The 19,267-nt window shown below is 37.0% G+C and overlaps 1 protein-coding gene across 1 annotated transcript in view; it reads right to left on the minus strand.

Moving 5' to 3' along the window:
- Positions 1-15,315, minus strand: part of LOC149786791 (uncharacterized) — a 103,368-nt gene extending 88,053 nt beyond the window's left edge. Inside the window, exons 1-3 of the mRNA XM_089977289.1 lie at positions 14,474-15,315; positions 3,164-3,418; positions 575-799 (exon numbers count right to left, since the gene is read on the minus strand). Coding sequence (XP_089833415.1) covers positions 575-799; positions 3,164-3,338 — 400 coding nt within the window. The 5' untranslated portion in view covers positions 3,339-3,418; positions 14,474-15,315. The remainder of the gene's footprint in view (positions 1-574; positions 800-3,163; positions 3,419-14,473) is intronic.
- Between the last annotated feature and the right edge of the window lie 3,952 nt (positions 15,316-19,267).

Below are 19,267 nucleotides of genomic sequence, written 5' to 3' on the forward strand. Positions count from 1 at the left end.
CCATTTTTTTGAGTTGCATGCTCATACAAAATGTCAGTTTTATTATTATTGAACACTTATTATTATATATATCATTCATGGCCAATCAGCTTTACAGATTTGGTCCATATCACCCATGGTACTGAAGATGTTGGACCAACATGATTTAAAAAATGTAGTTCATTTCATATTTACTATTCAAAAGTTTTGGTTAAATACAGTAACTACTGTAGGAGATATTTCACTAAACAAATCATAGTACCTTGATATTGTCAAAATAGTGAGATCTGCTGTCTGCTTATGTGGTAAAGACAGGAACTCCTAGCATATCACATATAAAATTCAGGCATACAGAGCAATACCAGTATCATCTCAAATTTTAAGGTAAATATAGAAACTGATGAACAAAAATATTTGACTCTCATAAATTAAATACAACACCAGTAAAATACATTAGTGACACTTTTCCAGATTTTGACATTCGGTGTAAAAATAATTGAGATAAAAACAGACAAATAGGTAGGTAGCAAGGTAACTCAGAAGAAAGCAGACAAGAAAGGAAAAGATCCCATAGCATGCAGAATGAATTATTAACCTGAGAGTTTGTTTGTTGAATTAATTTTGGTTCCATTCCTGTACCAAACCATCTGAGCTATCCAGACATCGTTTTCAACCTGACAAGTAATGTTGACTGTGGACCCAGCATCAACTGTCTGTGTCACTGGTTGTATAACTACAACTGGCTGACTCAATACAAAGATATTCGTTCTCATCACTGATGGTGGCAAGTTCTCATCCGTAACAACACATTCGTAAATACCTTTTAAAGGATGGAAATGAAGCATAATTAAACTAGAGCAGAGGTGCACACATATGTACCTGTATCTCCCCTGCATGATTTTATACTCGATGATGGAGAGGAATCTCAGGTAACAAAAACTCATTAGTCTTCTGTAATGATTAGTCAACATATCTTCTGGTTATGACGATAGTATGTACCACGTTTCAGAGCAATGCGAAAATCCTCAAAAGATTCTGTCTCAGACAACATACAGCTACGTGACATAATGGGCAGGAACTCTAACAGAAATTGCAAAATCAATGCACACCTTCAAATGATGATGAAAACAGTAAAGACATTTAAAGTAATTTACTGAAAACAGTCATACTAGAAGATTTCACAAGAGTATGTCATATGTTATCATTATACATTAGGCTACAAGTCAAATGTCATCAAACACAAATCGCAAGAGCACAGCCACTTGCAGTCATATGCATGTCTTCGGATGGTGAACACGCAATTTACAGTCTCGTGATGATCCACTCATATCTGTTAAAGTAGCTGCATTGGAAAGATTATGTCATACAGCGCATTCAATTGCAATTCAAAAGGGCCATAGCTCTTTCAAAACTGCAGGAACAAAGTGATTTTGACAACGTGCACCTGCACGTGATGGAGATAATATATGCTAAATGTCATGTAGATCACTGATATCCATGCGGCTAGCTGCATTATAAAATCTGATATTCATTACATTTAACTGCAATCAAATCTTAGAATAATTGCATGAGCAAAATGATATGTTGCTATGTGCACGTTGATGTCATATCCATCATATTCACAAAGCTTCATTGCAACCCATAGCAATTTTGGGAAAATTATGCTAACAAGGTTGTGTCATACCATGTGTTATGCTACCCGACAAAACAGTCAAAATTTTACGAAAATGTTAGAAGCTGAGTGATTAATTGTTAGCATGATCATCTTCATGTGATGAACATGACATTTACCAAGTTTATGGCCATCCAGAAACTACCTCAAAAATATTTTCTCCAATAAGATTGTCATACACTGCTAAATGAGAAAAATGGTAACAACTCTACCAAATATTGCATGAGAAAGTGATTGTTCGATAGACGCATCTTCAGGGCGAGGACTATAAGTTTCACCAAGCTTCCTGGCGATGCATCTAAAACTGCAGGAATATCTGCATTAATGAGATTATTTCATACACTGCATTAATCAAGAAGATAAAAAGGGCAGCAACTTAAAAACAAGCTGCAGGACTTGTTATGCTATCGAGATTATCTGCATATGACAACAAAATGATGAACACGATAATTATTATATACTCTACCTCAACAGATAATACAACAATAATTTCCATATATCATAAAGTCAACACATGACACTCCATCCGAAGTGAGTATCTTGAATTACTGGGCACTGAGTATTATGTTTTAAAAGGATTCAAAATAGTAAAACATTATTTTTATATTTCTCATTGACATCATACAAGATTTCATATGTTAAATTCATTCTACTTCTGTGTGAAAAGTAGTGCAATTCTCTCAAAGATTTTGAATGAGAATTTGTAAAAAAATACACCTTTATATAGATTTAAAATATTTGTTAATTATTCATAACAAGTTAGCTGAACATTACAAAATTTAGGAATCCAAAGATAAATAAGAATGATGAATGAAACAATTGTGATGATTATTATCGAAAAAACTTCACTGGAATGACAACTGTTTTATATTTTGAGGAAACATAGATAATCCCAAATTTTGTTTATTATGTTAAAAATCAAAATGCTATCTCACTTATTGGAAAATGGATTAACTGAGAGCAGAAAAGATTCCGTTCAACCACTGCAAAATGCGCTTAAAGTATTAGATTCAATACTTTTAAATGGAGATCACAAAAATAGCAAGATTTATGTTGGTAACTAAGCATGTCCTTTTCTAAGACCAAAATGTTTAAGTCTATAAAGATTAAAAGTGACAGACAAATTGAAAAAATACTTTAACAACATCAAATACCATTTGCATAATAGTGCCAACAAGTTTTCAATAAACTGCAAGTCCCAAATGTTAAAACAATTGTGAGCAAAACATTAAAAACTGCTTGTTAGTCAAATCAGGCCATCTACGCATATTTATAGAAATATGACAGCACATTTAATTTGTCTCGTTTGAGCGTTTTTGCATAATCTTACTAAGGTGCTTCTCACGATAAATAGCTGTAACCAAATTAAGATGTCTTGCTACAAGCAGTGAGAACAAATACAGTAACCCTAATCTCTACCCTTCCAGGGAATTATGCAGCAGCAGGTCTAGGTCTATATTGTTACTAGTTGGCTATGCATTATATACAGTAAATACAGTTCTTTTTTCTCACCTGAATCAGAAGATTGTATTGGATTAAATGACACAGTCTTAAATATTATCTGTGGTGTGTCGGGGTCGACTGTAATATTTGAGATGCTTATCCTAGAGCCAGTTACAGGATTCATGACAGTCCCATTGTATTTCCAGGTGAAGGTCGGAGTTGCATTTCCAACTAATGTTGTCATGCAGGTAATATTTACTGAACTTCCATTATAAATATCTCCTGATATGGTTATATTAATATCATCCACTATGGAGTGTCCATCTGAAATGTGCATAGATAAAAACAAATGATTTGAGTGAATATCCAAAGTAGTTTTTGTATAACTGTGCTTATAAGAGTCGATGGGATGGGAATATGGAAATAACAATGTAATGCTCATGCAGTAACCATTCTTTATTGAAAACAATTAAAACATTTCCCTTTTGGTTTCCTTTTGCAAACGTAATTGCAATTGTATTTACAGAGTCATGGCATATCATTTGAATTTGTATCTGCTTGTTTATTATTTCTGGTCAAACTGGGAAGGAGCTCTAAAGTCCAGTCCAACTGCAAACAAGAAATCCTTGATTACAGAGACCTGGATATACTATGCATTTGCGAACGCAGATCTAATTTTGTACAGTTTTCAGCTAGAGCTGACTTATAAATGCATAATATATAAGGTATATTGTTTTGACTATGTGTACATTAATAATAACAGTTGATACGTTGCTAGCATGCCAGACTAATGACGGAAAGGTTCCTGGTTTAAAACAATCCAGCTTGTCCTGCAATCGTGGTATGTCCTTGGTCATGTTACGTTACTCCTATTAAGGCCATAATATATATTGTACACTGTTTTGACCACGTGTACATTGCTAATGGCAGTTGCTAGTTTATTTGCATGCCAGACTAAAGACAGAAAGGTTCCAGGTTTAAACAAATCCAGCTCGTCCTGCAATCGTGGTGTATCCACGGGCTTTTTACTTTACTCCTATTGTTTTGTCACTAAATACTCTGATTTTGTTGCTGTGCCATAAAGCAACACCGAATCGAACACAACAGAACAAAGGTGATGTGTATAGGGTTGGTCACGCTGCTGGCAATATGGCTAAGGAGATTGGATTTGTGTTAGCAATGCACAGAGGCAAGGTTAGAAAAACACACAAAGAGCGTGTAAAGGTCTAATCAGAGTATGCAGTCATTATTTTAACCACATTTGCATGCAAGTTTAATTATTATCAAAATAAAGAAATAACTTTACATTTTCAGAGAAATATCATTTTTTCTGTATATACACGGAAAGCAAAATATCTTCAACCATAGTAATACTTGACTTTTAAATTTAAATAATGCAATTAAATCCAGACAGTGAGCATTTTTAAAATAGCCAATGAAAGAGAGGAAACCATTGTATAATATATATAGTTCCTTATAAGTTGTGTCTAGCTGGAAACTGCAGACCTGATGTCACATAATGTGTTAGATGAGCCGGGTCTCTACAGTTTGTTAGTAGTAATCGGTAGAAGAAAAAAGCATAGACCTTGAGCTGCCGGCACATTATGTGAAGACATATCAGGGTCTCATACCCTTCAAAATATATAAAGCTAGAATGTGAATATAGAGCTTAACTGGGTACATGTTTAGTGTTTTCGACAGCTGTAACTGTAGTTGTGAGCGAAGCATTTTTCTCGTATGTCATTCATTTTATGGTGTTGGTGGCCATCATTTCATTTGATTTGTGTCGGATGTTGGAGATCGTAGGTTCCTTCCCCGGCCTAGTCATACCACTTACAAAAATGGTACTAACAGCTGCCTCGCTTGACGGTCAGAATTAAGAGGTTAGTTTTATGACTGGTTGGCCTGGTGTCAGGATAATGTGACTGGGTGTGACATCATGCTACATATCTGCGGCGTGATGCATCAGTGCTAGACATCACTATAAACTGTCACACTGCAGACATCGTAGCGATATGACTAAAACTTTTTAAAGATACGTTAAAAATCTAATCACATTTCATGATAATAGCGCTTGAATTTAACTCTGTCCATAATGGTAGCTAATGTTCTAAGCAGCTAACTGTCCCTTTCCCAAGCAACACGTGTTCATTAGAGAGTATTTTTCAATTTTCAATATTCTGCCGGACAGAAAAAATATCTGCAGGTCCCAATTACCATTTTGAAAATATCGATCCCACATAATAGCTTGAGCTAGTGACAAAACATTGTACTATTTTTTATGCAAGCACAATTATAAATCATAAAAAGGTGCAGTTATGCTTACAACTGTGTTGTCCATTCGATTCAAGAACTCAGTCGAACGTAAATGGGTGCAATATTAAAGTTATGTCGTTAGTAAAGAAGAACATAACTTCATACCTGACTTGATTACTATATTCATGAATCTTGAAACTTGAATAAACATTTGCAAAACGGTAATAGGTAAAAGGAGACCTCATGCGTATTGTTTGATCAATAATAAATTCACATTACCTCATTATGCCCGAAAAGTATCATAACTAATATGTATAGCTTCAAATCATAATCAACCTAATACACGAATTTCCTGAAATAAATAACATAACTGTGATTGGATGATCCAAGTATCATCAAAATGCATGTACACAAAAGGAGTTCCCTTTTGAAGTCATGAACTAAAGGAGTGTCATTATACTGCTTTTGGATATGTGTGTGCTCTGATTATCTCATTTTAGGTCATTTCCTCTATTCCCATTTGCATGTGTGTATGTGTGCGCGTGTGTGTGTGTGTGTGTGTGTGTGTACGATTAGGATTTTTAACGTAGGTTTAAAATATTTCAGTCATATCGCTCGATGTCTGCTGCGTGTCAGTTTATATTTGTGACTAGCACTGAGGCATCATGCCGCAGCCATGTTATATCATATATCACTAATTCACCTTATTCTGACGCCTGGTTGACCAGTCCAAATACTAACCTCTTAATGCTGAGCGATTAGCGATGCAGCTGTTAGTATCATATTTATGCGTCTTTGGTATGACTTGGCTGGGATTTAAACCTAAGACTTCCCACATATGAGCCGGACGCTCTAATCACTAGGCAACCGGAGCGGTACCCCATTGGATTTTACCCATAAGTCACAAACTATGTACAACCCATAAATAATTAGTATTAGTAATCCATGAACGTGAAGACGCCCACGCAAGTAAATATAGTCATACAGTGAAGAAGAGCAGTACCCAGCAAAACTAATCATGACAGAATCTCAACTGTAATCCACTTTCCATTGTTATATTTGCAATTAGTGAATTTGAGCAGTTGTTGAGCGGCTTCATTAATAATTTTACCAAACGCACCCAGCAAAATTTCAGTTGATGGTAGAGCAACATTTTTAAGGTGCTCGAGTCGCTGATCGTTGTAATCGATCTCGATGCAACTGAGCGGCTCGTAATCTCAGTTGTTTTCATCCGATCCACAACAACGCTTTTGATAATATCGGCGAATGACCTTGTAACTTGCTTAGCGATTGGTGCAGAGTGCGATGAGAAGGATGTGTTGCACCTGTGAACAATCCAAGAGCAACTCCAAGGCTAGTGTCACATCATGTCGCGTAAACGGGTTTTATCATGTAATCAATGCCAACGTGCTTAACACATCCACAATCAACTGTCGTATTAAATGTCACATCAATCTCTAATGCAAAGTTGTATTGTTTATGTTTCACCGTGCAAATCAACAACGTGCCGTTTTGAAACACAAGAGTAAAACGAATATGTATCAACTGATTAGTATCACATTGAAGATATACAGGTGTTGTAGACATGATTGATTTCAAACCCCAAACAGTTTATAACCCTGAACAACTATGCAGGTTTTCTAAGACATGTTGTCCACTGACGGCGTGACATGTTAAAATTATTGGCGTCGTTGAGGTAATTTTGACTATATCAGGGGCGATATGATATCCCGTACGTAAAAATCGTTTATTTTTATAAAGTTGTCATGTGAACCGAAAACTAATCTTTATGATGACCATGGAATATCAACTGCATACGCTTGAAATTTGATTGCGCTGACAGAAGTGTAGACGCATTGGCAGGTTTATAGTTGTTTTTAAGCTTTGTCGGTTTTTAATGTGATTGCTCATCTAAATTTTTCATTGATCGATTCCATGTCGTATGCGCCGGAGGAAAGTTCAGTAGTATTCGAGGGGAGTCCACCAAATGGTTATGATCGGATATTACGCCAATTGTAATAAACTCAAAACTAGGTTAGTGCAATTTAAAGTGTGCGTGATTACCCACCGGTATCAGTTTAGAAAATGTCACACTGGATTCTAGCTTTTCATATGTTAATGTAACATCACTGGCATACATGTTGAATTCTTGTTTTTGATAGATAAATTGACTTGTGAGACATGTTTGTGTCCAGACCCAAGCAATATGAACTGCCGCAACTGCAACTTGCATAAAACCAGTGGTGAGAAAACTAACCAGGTTCTTTCTGGTCCACGTAAACGGGTCTTGACATTTATCCCACATGTGGTTGGTGGCACACCAAGTCCAATTATTATGTCCAAGACTATATGCATCAGTGCTATAAAATGTTACATGTTACAGTTGTCACAGATCCCTTTAGGCACCTGTACATATCGTTGAGTCAAATAGATTACATCGGCCTAATATTTACGCATGATTGCCTTGGCGTTCAAGCATCACATTGTCGAATTATGCAGGAATGTTTTCGTTTGCATCCAAATTGTCAACGGTAAGTTCCTTAACAATGTTGGGACAAAATCAACAGTAGGGTTTCCACTTTTGTCACTCAATTCGTTTTAATAAATCCTTTAAACTATCATAACATGGCTATTCACCAGCCGCCGGCGGAATCACATATAACCGATCCCAATTTAGCATCATAAAATCACATTCAGCAAGAATTGATTGTTTCCTGATCCAGCAGTGCCAATGCTCAACCCACAGACTGAGTTTGGAAATATATATCCGTGCTTGGATGGTTTAGATGTTGCTTACGCATAAAAGTCAATTACAGAAAAATTATTTTTTTAAAAAAACATCTGTTATTTTTTCCTTGTTCTTGATGTCGTTGAATATTACAGAATATAAGAAATCACATTCTTTGTATTGTATATGTACAGAGAACCCATCTCGAATTCCAACAAGTAATGGACGAGCAGCGATTACTGGAACTTGTGTTTGATATAGAGCAAAGAAGTTCATAGTTATTTTTAAAAAAGGTCGGCAGTTAACATAATTACCTGGAACGTCATGAAGTAAATGTCACGGTGAAGAACATATACCTGGATTTAATTGATATTGGCCACCGCTTTATATATGACTTGATTCTAACATCAAACCAGAGTCTGACGAAGCACCAGTAAATCGTGTTGATGCGTGTTGCCATCAAAATCTTATTTATATAGGATCAAACTATGTCCGATCATGTCAGTGTGCTGAAGTGGATCTCATTCATGGCACATGCGATTTGTGGGGCCAGGTGCTGGATCACGAAAGCCAAAGTGGATCATCGATGGAGGCGTGAAGGCCATGATTGCACTTGGAGATAATCTGTCTTATTATAAGTGAATAACATTAATACAGACAAGCAATGCATACAAAAGGTGGACAGTATCAAAACTATACTACATCCCGCGTGGGTAGTGGAGTGGTGAAGCCACTGTGGAAACGTTCGCAAGAGCAAGAAAGATCACTCATGGGGTTTTCGAACATCGTTGGCTAAACAGGCATTGTGGCAAATCTACCTACCAGTTCAAAGGAACATTTAATGTAGTTGGTTTGACGTTTGAATAAGATTCATCAGGCTGATCACGTATTTCTTCCACAGGATCATGTATGTGATCGGGAGGATCGATTGCACACATAGAAGTACATGTTAACCATTGCCGATATTGGCAGCAGACACCAGGAAGCTAAGCCACTGACGTCAATGGGTTCTGCAAGTGTCGCAAATACACTGGAAAGCCTTTATGCAAGCGGACCACTAACATGGATACGGCTGTTACAAGTGGATCATGATAAAGATTTTTTTGGATCTGTTGCTACATTGTTAACAAAACACAATGTGTGAGTTCATGTTGAACATTTTAACACTCACGGTGACCAAGCTGTTGTGGAATAATTTAATCGCACAAGCAAGGAACGGTTATTTGGACATCATCACGCGCAGGAATTGTTAATGTGTGATCTCGGAGTGCAGATTGATCTATGACTCGGGGGTTAGCATTTTTGAACGATCACGCGACTGTGTCATATGCTTCCATTAGTCATAGTAGCACTGAATAATGAAATTAGACGCATTATTGGATTAAAGTCATCGAATACGATTCGACAAAAACAGTTGTATTTACTCCGAAAATGATTTCAGCAATTCCGAAATAAATTTATTCCGTATCTGTATGACCCTAGAAAGTTCCAAGGTGGGCTACTGACCCGGTATAATACGCTGATGTGCTTACTATTCCAGAATGGATTGGTGTTCCAAAACAATACATTCGTTTTTGTTGGGGTCTGCCACCGCTCAGCGGTTCAATCATGTAAAGCAAAGTCACTAAGCCGAGTTTTTTGTGCGAAAGGAAATGCAAGTCGTTCCAGCAAATACGGAAATGGCACAATCATTTTAATTGATGCGCTAGTGCATCACAATAGCATGATGGCCAAATGGGTAGGTGGAAGTAGGTGGAAATACTATCAGGAGAATCTCCAATTCTTGTTATCAAGCAATGGCAAATTTATATTGCTACATCGGTAAACACCCATGTGATATTTTTGACACCGTATCACATTTGCCTCTGACGTTTCGTCAGGCACAGCTCGTAAGTCATGTATTAACTAAGATATTATTATTACAGGCCATGTTTGATGTCTGAAAATGCCGCATGCTAGAGATAATCTCTTAAACAAGGTTACCCTGACCAGCGACACAACCTACCCGGCATCTTGAATCCGCATAGGCGTTAGATCTAGCGATTTCCCACCTATGTGTTACAAAGATCAAATGAACCTGCGGGGAACAGGGGGTGTTTAAAAACCGTTCCCACGTGGACATTGTCCGCTACGTTTGATTGGATAAAATCAAAGAGACATCCAATCGAAACTGAGACGGAGGGTGTGGTAACAATTTCGATCCAAATTATGGCTTCTAACTAGCAAGCGAATATTTAGTTCTCCTGGGAAGATTGCTGAGCAAATATGATTACACAGAGAAAGACACTCGTAATTTGGCAGGAAAACTTAGAGAGGAGATTCTAAGGAAAGACAAAGTTTCATAAGGGTCAGTAAGTTATTTGCTCGATTTTTTCCGAATATCACGGCATCGTAATTGTAATTATGTGTAGTATGTATACTTATTTACTAGGATCGTTTGTTACGTATAATTACCTTTGTAGTGTTTAGTTTTCAGACGTATTTGAAAAATTAGTTTGAGTATTATGTAGAGAATTATGTAGATTGTTAGCTTGTGGTCAGAATTAATTGTATCATTCGCTAATATTGGTTACTTCGTAGTAACTAGGGCATTTATTCATGTGATACGCTTCATTTTACACATGCTTGAATTGTGAATTTAGATAATTGTTGAAGTGTCTAAGATTAGTCAATATGGATGCATGAATATTTTGAATATGTGTGTACTTTGTATGAAATATAATGTAAAGAAATGCGTTTGCTTATTGTGATATCGTTTAGTATAATGGGATTATGAATATGTACTGATGTGGCGCAATTTATTGATGTATGTATGATAGGTAATTGCTACCGTGCTTTTATTACGACGGTGTTTTACCATACCAGAGCGTATGAGTATTTCGATGTGAAAGAATGGGTGACCGAAGAAATGTAAGAACCGTTATCTGATGATAGGCTGGGTGTAGTCTGAGATGAGAGGGTTAAGGAAAATATTGGACCGTCCTTTTGTTTTCACAGGATGAATTTTGGGGGACAGAACTTCCGTTTTAGTGAGTCCCGAGTCAATAAGAGGGGAGATGTAAGTGTGACTAGGAGAACAGTTGGAGTCAACAAATCTAGTCGATATAGAGTCGAGGAGGAAGAGGAAAAGAAGTCGAAGAAGAGAAAGTGGGAACTGAGGTGAAGTATAGAGACGACGAGGAGGAGAAGGACTTTGCAGAAAGTCGGGAGGAAGAGGAGAAGTATATTGGAGGAATGGGGCGAAGAATACACAGATGAGTAGAATGCATGGTCAGGTTAAAAGCTAGTTCACACGTCAAATCAAATTATGCAATAGGCTTTCAAGTGGTCGAGCGGAAGGAGAGTACTTGGGAAATTGTAATCATTTGATTATTGAATTGTCATTAACTTATTAGTTGAATTTCACATTTTTGTATACTCAATCATTTGACCGTCATCATTACTGACTGGGGGATCGGAGCTTTACATATATTGTTCACTAATTTAATTTCCAGCCAAAATCAAGCCTGGCTGGGACGTTTATAATAATTTAAATAAATGTTGGAAGCACCCCACCCCACACCTACCACAGTGTCGGCATAACACCTCGACACACCACAGTGGGTGCTTCCGCCGGAATCTGAATTTGGCATAAATATTATCTTTACCACCTAAAGTTTTATTTGTTAAGAAGTATTAGTGAACTGTTGTGAGATATTTTCTATCCCGTGTATTTGAATTGTTATGATTTTGCAACTTGTGTATGTTATATTTTGATATTTTCATGCTTAGTATATTTCAGTTACTTGCAGTAATTGTGAGGCAAATATTGGGCAAAATATATTACCTAAGCGAAGTTAGTTATTTTCAACAGGTACGTATTGAGTTAGGAACGTGTAATATCTGTCAATTGTTTAGTAAGTCGAGACAAGGTATCACTTACTGTTAGTATCATCATCAAATTGCTACAGAAAGACAGATGATTAAAGTGCATCGCACTATGGGCTCTGAAGATCTAGGGTACGAGAAGAGAATCAAAGCATGGAGGGCAGAAAATGCAGCCGAAAGAGAACTGGTCAAGATAACTGCGGACAGAGATATGGAGCTGGCAAAGATAGCAGCGGACAGAGAGACAGAGGAAGCTGGAGCTGGGAAAGATAGCAGCGGACAAAGATACAAAGATGGAGCTTGCCAGGATAGCCTGGCCTGCGAAACAAAGAGAGCTCGAATAGGCTGTCTAAATGAAGAAATTTCGGGTAGAAGCTTGGACCATTGATCGGGACGACTCCAGTACGAGTTCTTAAAGGAACATACGATCGATTATCGACCACCTAATGGTATATATAAGCATACCACGGTTTAATGATAAAGAAGAGTCCACTGACGATTTCCTCGTGCAGTTTGAGAAACCCACGTGAGTTCATAAAATGCCCAAGCAACATTGGGCGACTAATGTCTTAACCTTTTTTGCAAGGTGCATCTTGCGACGTTTACCATAACTTAGCTGCAAAAGAAACTGACAAATACAACGTCCTCAAGAAGGCCCTTCTTTGCCATTATAGGATGACCGCTGAAACGTACCGTAAACTTTCTCGGGACTCGACGAAAAAGGCAACGGAACCCCACTCTCAATCCCACACCCGTGGGTGAGGTTTATTTAAGAAGTGGACAAAGATGGCTGAAGTCGAACGATCGTACGATGGGCTACGCGAGGTTCTACTCAAAACAGCATGTCTTGAGTACTTACCGTCGCGAGTTGACAGTAATCTTAGCGGAGAGATAGCAGCAGACTCTCGAAGAGATCGCCAGCATGTAGGAGAGATACGAGCAGGCATACTCGAAGAGTGGAGTTTCCGTGGGTACGGACCGATTCCGACCCACTGAATCGCGCCGCGTGATTGAGGGAGGGCTGGCTATCCGTAACCGTAAGGGTGACGGGAAGGTCGGAGGTGGATCTACAGGTAAGGATGCTAACCACAGACATCAACAGGTCTCATCCACGAAAACGGAGCTTGCAGGACGGTGAGGGAAGCCGATGTGCAAAAATGCAAGCGCTCGGGGAATTTTATAAAGCGCTATCCAAAAGGCACGCAGACCCAGGTGAATGCCGTCGCTAGGAAGGTGTGCGAGCCGGAGGCGAGCTATAAGCCAGCAAACCAATGCTATAAGCCAGCAAACCTCGAGTCTACAAGTGTCAACGGAGTAGGTGCCACCCTCTTGTACGACAATGGGTGTAGCGTTCCCACCATTGTCGACAAGAAGTATGTGAAGCATGAGAACTACACAGGAGAGTAATTGAGGTGCAGTACACAAACAGCGCTACTGACTCGTTGTAAGTGGATCTAATTGACCTCAATTTACCGTACATGATGGGAAAAAATTGAAACTACGTGCTTTGATCCACTATCATTCATTCTAGGATCTCGTTATATGGTGCCACAACCGAACTCCGAAACCTGCACATCTAAGCCGGTGAGTGCTGTGGAAACCAGGTCCAAGAGTAGGTATTTTGTGGTCTTTTGCAACCATTAAAATCATACTGGGTAGCTCCATAATGGTTTGTCTTTTTTGTATTGCTCTCACAGAGAGTCCAATAGGTTATTTATTGTCGTGGTAATTGGATATAAGTGCTTTGTATAAGAATACACTACCGTGCATCACCTTCGCTGGACATATGGTAGCATGGAGCCGCCAGGGAACCTCAGCTCCATAGCAGCCAATTAACAAAACAGGTGCATTAACATGGACCTTGAAACAGTTCTCAAATGTCTATTTCATGTTCTGTATTGATTTACCAAATAAATGATTCCGTTTATATTTTACAAAAATGAGCATTCATTATATGGTATCTGAAGGAGATCACATTTGTTCGTGATCATGATCTCATCTCAATGAGTAAACAGTCTTTAGTTCTTGGCTTGTTTTATACTTTATCCCATACACAACTAATGTTTCCCATCACAGGACCATTACTATGCAGAATCTGCAGTAGTGTTTACAATAATTTGCTTCCTTTTCTTTTCTTTTTAACGACTACAATGAGTATAAAACGTGAATTATGTGAGATCCGGCCTTAGTAACAATATAACCTAAATTCATGTTTCCCTTACTTGATACATTTACGAAGCGTGAAACAATGTAACGAAGGAAGTAGCGAAAAGAAGACGGCTCGTGCAGATATTATAATCAATATGAAATCTACATAACCTCATTCTGAATGAACACAATTATTTCTGATTTCTAAGACAACATATAGTCATCACGCTAATTTTCGAATATCCAAAAATGACTACAATTTTCATGTGAATATTCTTTCCAGTTATTATGTGTGGTTTACAGAAATAAAGAAATTTAAAATATTTTACTCAATATAAAGTTATTAATAGGAGAATTAAATTATTTCAAACATGTGTTACCTGCTTTGCAAATTCCTCCAACAACCGAATAAGTGTTCTTACACTGACAGGTGCCATTATTGCCAGACGTAGGTACTTTGCATTCAGCATATTGGTCGCTGCATCCAATACTGGTGGTACAGGATGAATTCAAATCTGTTAAGCGAATGGTATAATTATTAACTGCTCGAAGCACAATACCTACATGATAAAGACCTATTCTGCTTCAGCAAGAAGTAAGTGTTTAATTTGCCACATGTAGCTACACCAAGGCAAGAGATATGTCAAAAATGAATTTAAACTGTGAGGTAATAATTAGGAATCTAGGACCTTCTTTTCAAAATGAAACTGTTTACTTATCATGTCGGGCAGTTATTGGAGTCCTTGAGAGTAAGCAATGATCGAATAAACAATAATAAAATGGAAGACTGTTTCTTCATGCTTCGAGTATCACCCCGCTATTATTCTTCTCATTGTGGCGAAATATGTTCCGGAATAAACATAACACAAAAGTGTGAATGCATTTATTTTGATTCATGCTGTCCTTAAAATCATATTGAATAGCTCCATATCGGTTTCGTTTGGTTTGGGTGATTTCCCGTACTGCGACACAATTAGAGTATTCGGTGCCGAGGCAATAGCATAAAGGTGATTTGCACAAAAATACAGTACTGGATCCGAACTGGAAATATGTCAGTTTTCAACCTCAAAGAGACCTTAGTTCCATATCAATGAATCAACAAACACAGGATCATCAAGGTTGGACTGAAACAGATTTCTCGAATGTCTATTTCATTTGCTTTAGGAATTTGCCTCAGAAATGCTTGCACACGTTCATCGTCAAGCCATGTATCTTTCACAAATATTGAAAAAAGAAGAAATAGATGCATGAATGGTAAAAATAGGTACTACGACAGATACAATGGATACAAATATATTTTAAAAAGGCATTGCTATATCAAGGAGACTACAGTATTGACAATCAGTGCAACGAAAAATACTTCTCATTTTTTATGACGTCATTCAGTTTATAGTGTAGAATGGAGAGCAAATCAGATCGTGAAGATGGTTCGATTTGAATTGAGCAAGCAGGCTTTGGTCATTGACTTATCATATACATTAACACATTGACAACTTTGATATACGTCCTCGCCGTCGTCTATGCAGTTATTTTCTGCATGAAATGTTATGTGTGAAACTACTCTGACTGCTTGCCTTAGAAATTCATTTGCTATACCAGCAAATTGAACTATTCAGAAAAGTAATTCACTAGCTCCCACCGGAAAAAAAATGACTGAAAATGTGACTGCATTAGATTTTGATTCCTGCAGTCCTTAATATCATCCTGAATATCTCCATATCGGTTTGATTTCGTGTTGGTGATTTCCAGCACTGCGACATAATTGGAGTATTCGGGCCGAGGCCATTGGACAAAAGTGATTTTCACAACAACAAAAAAAACAGTACTGGACCCGAACTGGAAATATGGTAGTATTGACACTCAAAGAGACCTCACGTCCATATCAATGAATCAACAAACGCAGGATCATCGAGGTTGGACTGAGACAGATTTCCCGAAAGTCTGTTTCATTTGCTTTAGGAATTTGCCTCAGAAATGTTGCACACGTTCATCGTCAACCCCTGTATGTTTCACAAATAAACATTGAAAAAAGAAGAAATAAATGCATGAATGGTGAAAGAGTGTTATACGACAGATAAAATGGATACAAATGTATTTTAAAAAGGCATTGCTCTATCAAAGAGACTAGCATAAATGACAATCAGTGACAAAATAAACACTTCTCATTTCCTCTGACATCATTCAATTTATAGTGTACAATGGAGAGCAAATCATTTCGGGAAGATGGTTCTATTTGAATTGAGCAAACAGGCTTTAGTCATTGACTTATCTTATACTTTAACACAATGACAACATTGATATACCTACTCGGCGTCGTCAATGCAGTACTTTTCTGCATGAAATGTTCAGTTTGAAACTAGTTGGCTGCTTGCTTTAGAAGTTCATTTGTTTTACAAGCAAATTGAACTAATCAGAAAAGTAATACATAGGAGCTTTGTAAATCTGATTAATACACAATATCATCATAAAACATGAAAATTGAATAAAGATTTGTAAACGCTAGTATGTAAGCGAGACAGAAATCGCAGAATTTATAAGCAATTTTAAATCTACAATACCTCATTCCGACTGAAACAGTTGTGCAAACCTGCATGCCTATGTTTAGTAATCAATCTAATTTACGAATATCCACTGATATATAACACAATTATGATCTAACTATTCCTTCTGGTTTTTAACAAAGGGCATGTTCGGATGAATTTCATTCTGATGTCAAGAACTAATAACTTCAATTTTACAGCATTTTTAATCAATCTCTTTTTATTTCAACAAATTTCTGCATGGGACTTTGCCGTTCCTGAGGACCAGGATAAAGATGCTGCTATATCTCCCAATGCTCAGGTAAAGCTTTAATGAAAGAAGGAACCATGAACATTACGATTGTAATTGGAAAATGATGAAACGTCTTTGCTTTCGTGTGAGGAAATACCGTTCCCTAGACGGCAAATATTTTTCAATGTTCAAATGATAAATAAATGGAATGAAAAATTTTGTTTACATCGTCTATATCTGATGTAGTTCAAATGCTATAATAATTTTATTTCAAATGTGTTTTACCTGCTTTGCAAATTCCTCTAATAACTGAGTAATTTCTCTTACATTGACAGCTGTTATTATTGCCCGACGTAGTTGCTTTGCATTCAGCATATTGGTCGCTGCATCCAATACTAGTGTTACACGATGAATTCAAATCTGTCAAGCAAACGGTTTAAGTATTAACTAAACGTCATATACAAATCGAAAAGGGCCTCTTCTACTTTGGCGAGTTGTAAGTGTCGAATTTGCTAGTTCCAGCTTCGTTACCTCAGGAGGTACACAAAATATTATTTTTAACCCTGATAGGTTAATTATGGATTTAGAGTTACTTTTCTAAATTACATTTCTTATTCAATTTATCGGATGGTAATTCTCGTTATTGACAGGAAACAAAGCACAAACAAGAAACAAATTAATGGAAGACAATGTCTTTATGCATAGAATAATATCCCTATATCCCTGCTAATAGTGGGGAAGTATAATCCGGAATAAACATGAACTAATGATCTGAACTTTATTCGCGGTGTTTTGTTGCCATTAATATCATACTGGGTGGCTCCATAGTGGTTTGCCTTTTTCTCATTGCTCTCATAAAGAATTGACTAGGTTATTTAGTGTCGTGGTAATTGGGTATAAGTGCTTTGTATAAGAATAAACAAACGTGTCTGACCCTGGATGGATCTATGGTAGCAGTGAACCGCCACAAAACCTGAGCTCCATAGCAAACAAATAACTGAATAGGTGCATTAACGTGGGACTTGAAACAATATTTAAATGTCTATTTCATTTTTTGTAGTCATTTATCTATGAAATGGTTCCACATGTTCTGCGTGAACCGCATTATATTTTACAAGAATGAACATAGAGAAGAAACATGTGGTCGAACATATATTGAAGGTACTACGTCAGAAAGTATGGATGCAAAGACAGTCAAATAGATCAATGTCACAACAAAGAGATTCTTGTACTGGAAATTGAAAACATTTCTCATTTGGTTTGATGTCATTCAGTATATGGTATATAAAGGAGAACACTTTTGCTCGTGATCCTGATCTCATTTGACTTGAGAAAACAGCATTTAGTTATTGGCTTGTTTTATACTTTACCCCATACACAACTACTGTTTCCCATCCCAAGAGAATAACTGAGAAGAATCTACAGTCGTGTCTACAAATTCTTTGTATGTTTTTCTTTTTTTTCGATTTAACGACTACATTGAGCATAAAGCGTAAATAATGTCAGGTACTACCATAGTAAAGAAGAACTTAATTTCATAGTTCGTTTCAATGATACATTTACTAATCTTGAAAATCAAGTAAACACTGGAAGAACGGAAGTAGCGAAAAGGAGAATGTTGTGCGGATAGTTTATACAATATAAAATCTACATGATCTCATTCCGCCTGAACATCATCATTTCTGATTTGTAACAAACAGTCATCGCGCTAATAAAGGAATATCAAAACATAAATATAATATTCACCTGAATATTCAATGCAGTTATTATCAAAAAACATATACGCAGAATAGGTTCCTGTTCATGTCGAGGATAAATATCTTAACTTTTCGAGCATATTTAACAAACTACATTGACCTTAAGAGGGCGCATTATAGGAGTTTGACATTTGGGAAGACTACAACGCCGATACTATTTCTCGCAATGCTCAACTTAAGCACAAATGAGAGATAAACAACGAACATACGATCGCTTTTTGAAAATAAAGAAAAAAGAAAAGTCTTGGTTTCATGTGTGCTTTACAGAAATAATAAAGAAATTTAAAATACTGTCCAAATATAAAGTTATTATTAGGAGAAGTTATTTCTATCAAACATGTTTTACCTGCTTTGCAAATTCCTCCAACAATCGTATAAGTGTTCTTACACTGACAAGTGCCATTAGTGCCAGACGTAGGTACTTTGCATTCAGCATATTGGTCGCTGCATCCAATACTGGTGGTACAGGATGAATTCAAATCTGTTAAGCAAAGGGTTTAATTATTAACTTCTCGCAGCACAAGAATTATCTCCAAAATGTCTCTTCTGCTTCAGCAAACAGTAAGTGTCTACTTTGCCATATGTAGCTACACCCAGTCAGAAGATATTTCAAATACGAATTTAAACTGTGAGGTACTAATTAGG

Source organism: Sinohyriopsis cumingii, chromosome 12 (assembly GCF_028554795.1).
Source record: "Sinohyriopsis cumingii isolate HCF-2022 chromosome 12, ASM2855479v2, whole genome shotgun sequence".
Taxonomy (NCBI): domain Eukaryota; kingdom Metazoa; phylum Mollusca; class Bivalvia; order Unionida; family Unionidae; genus Sinohyriopsis; species Sinohyriopsis cumingii.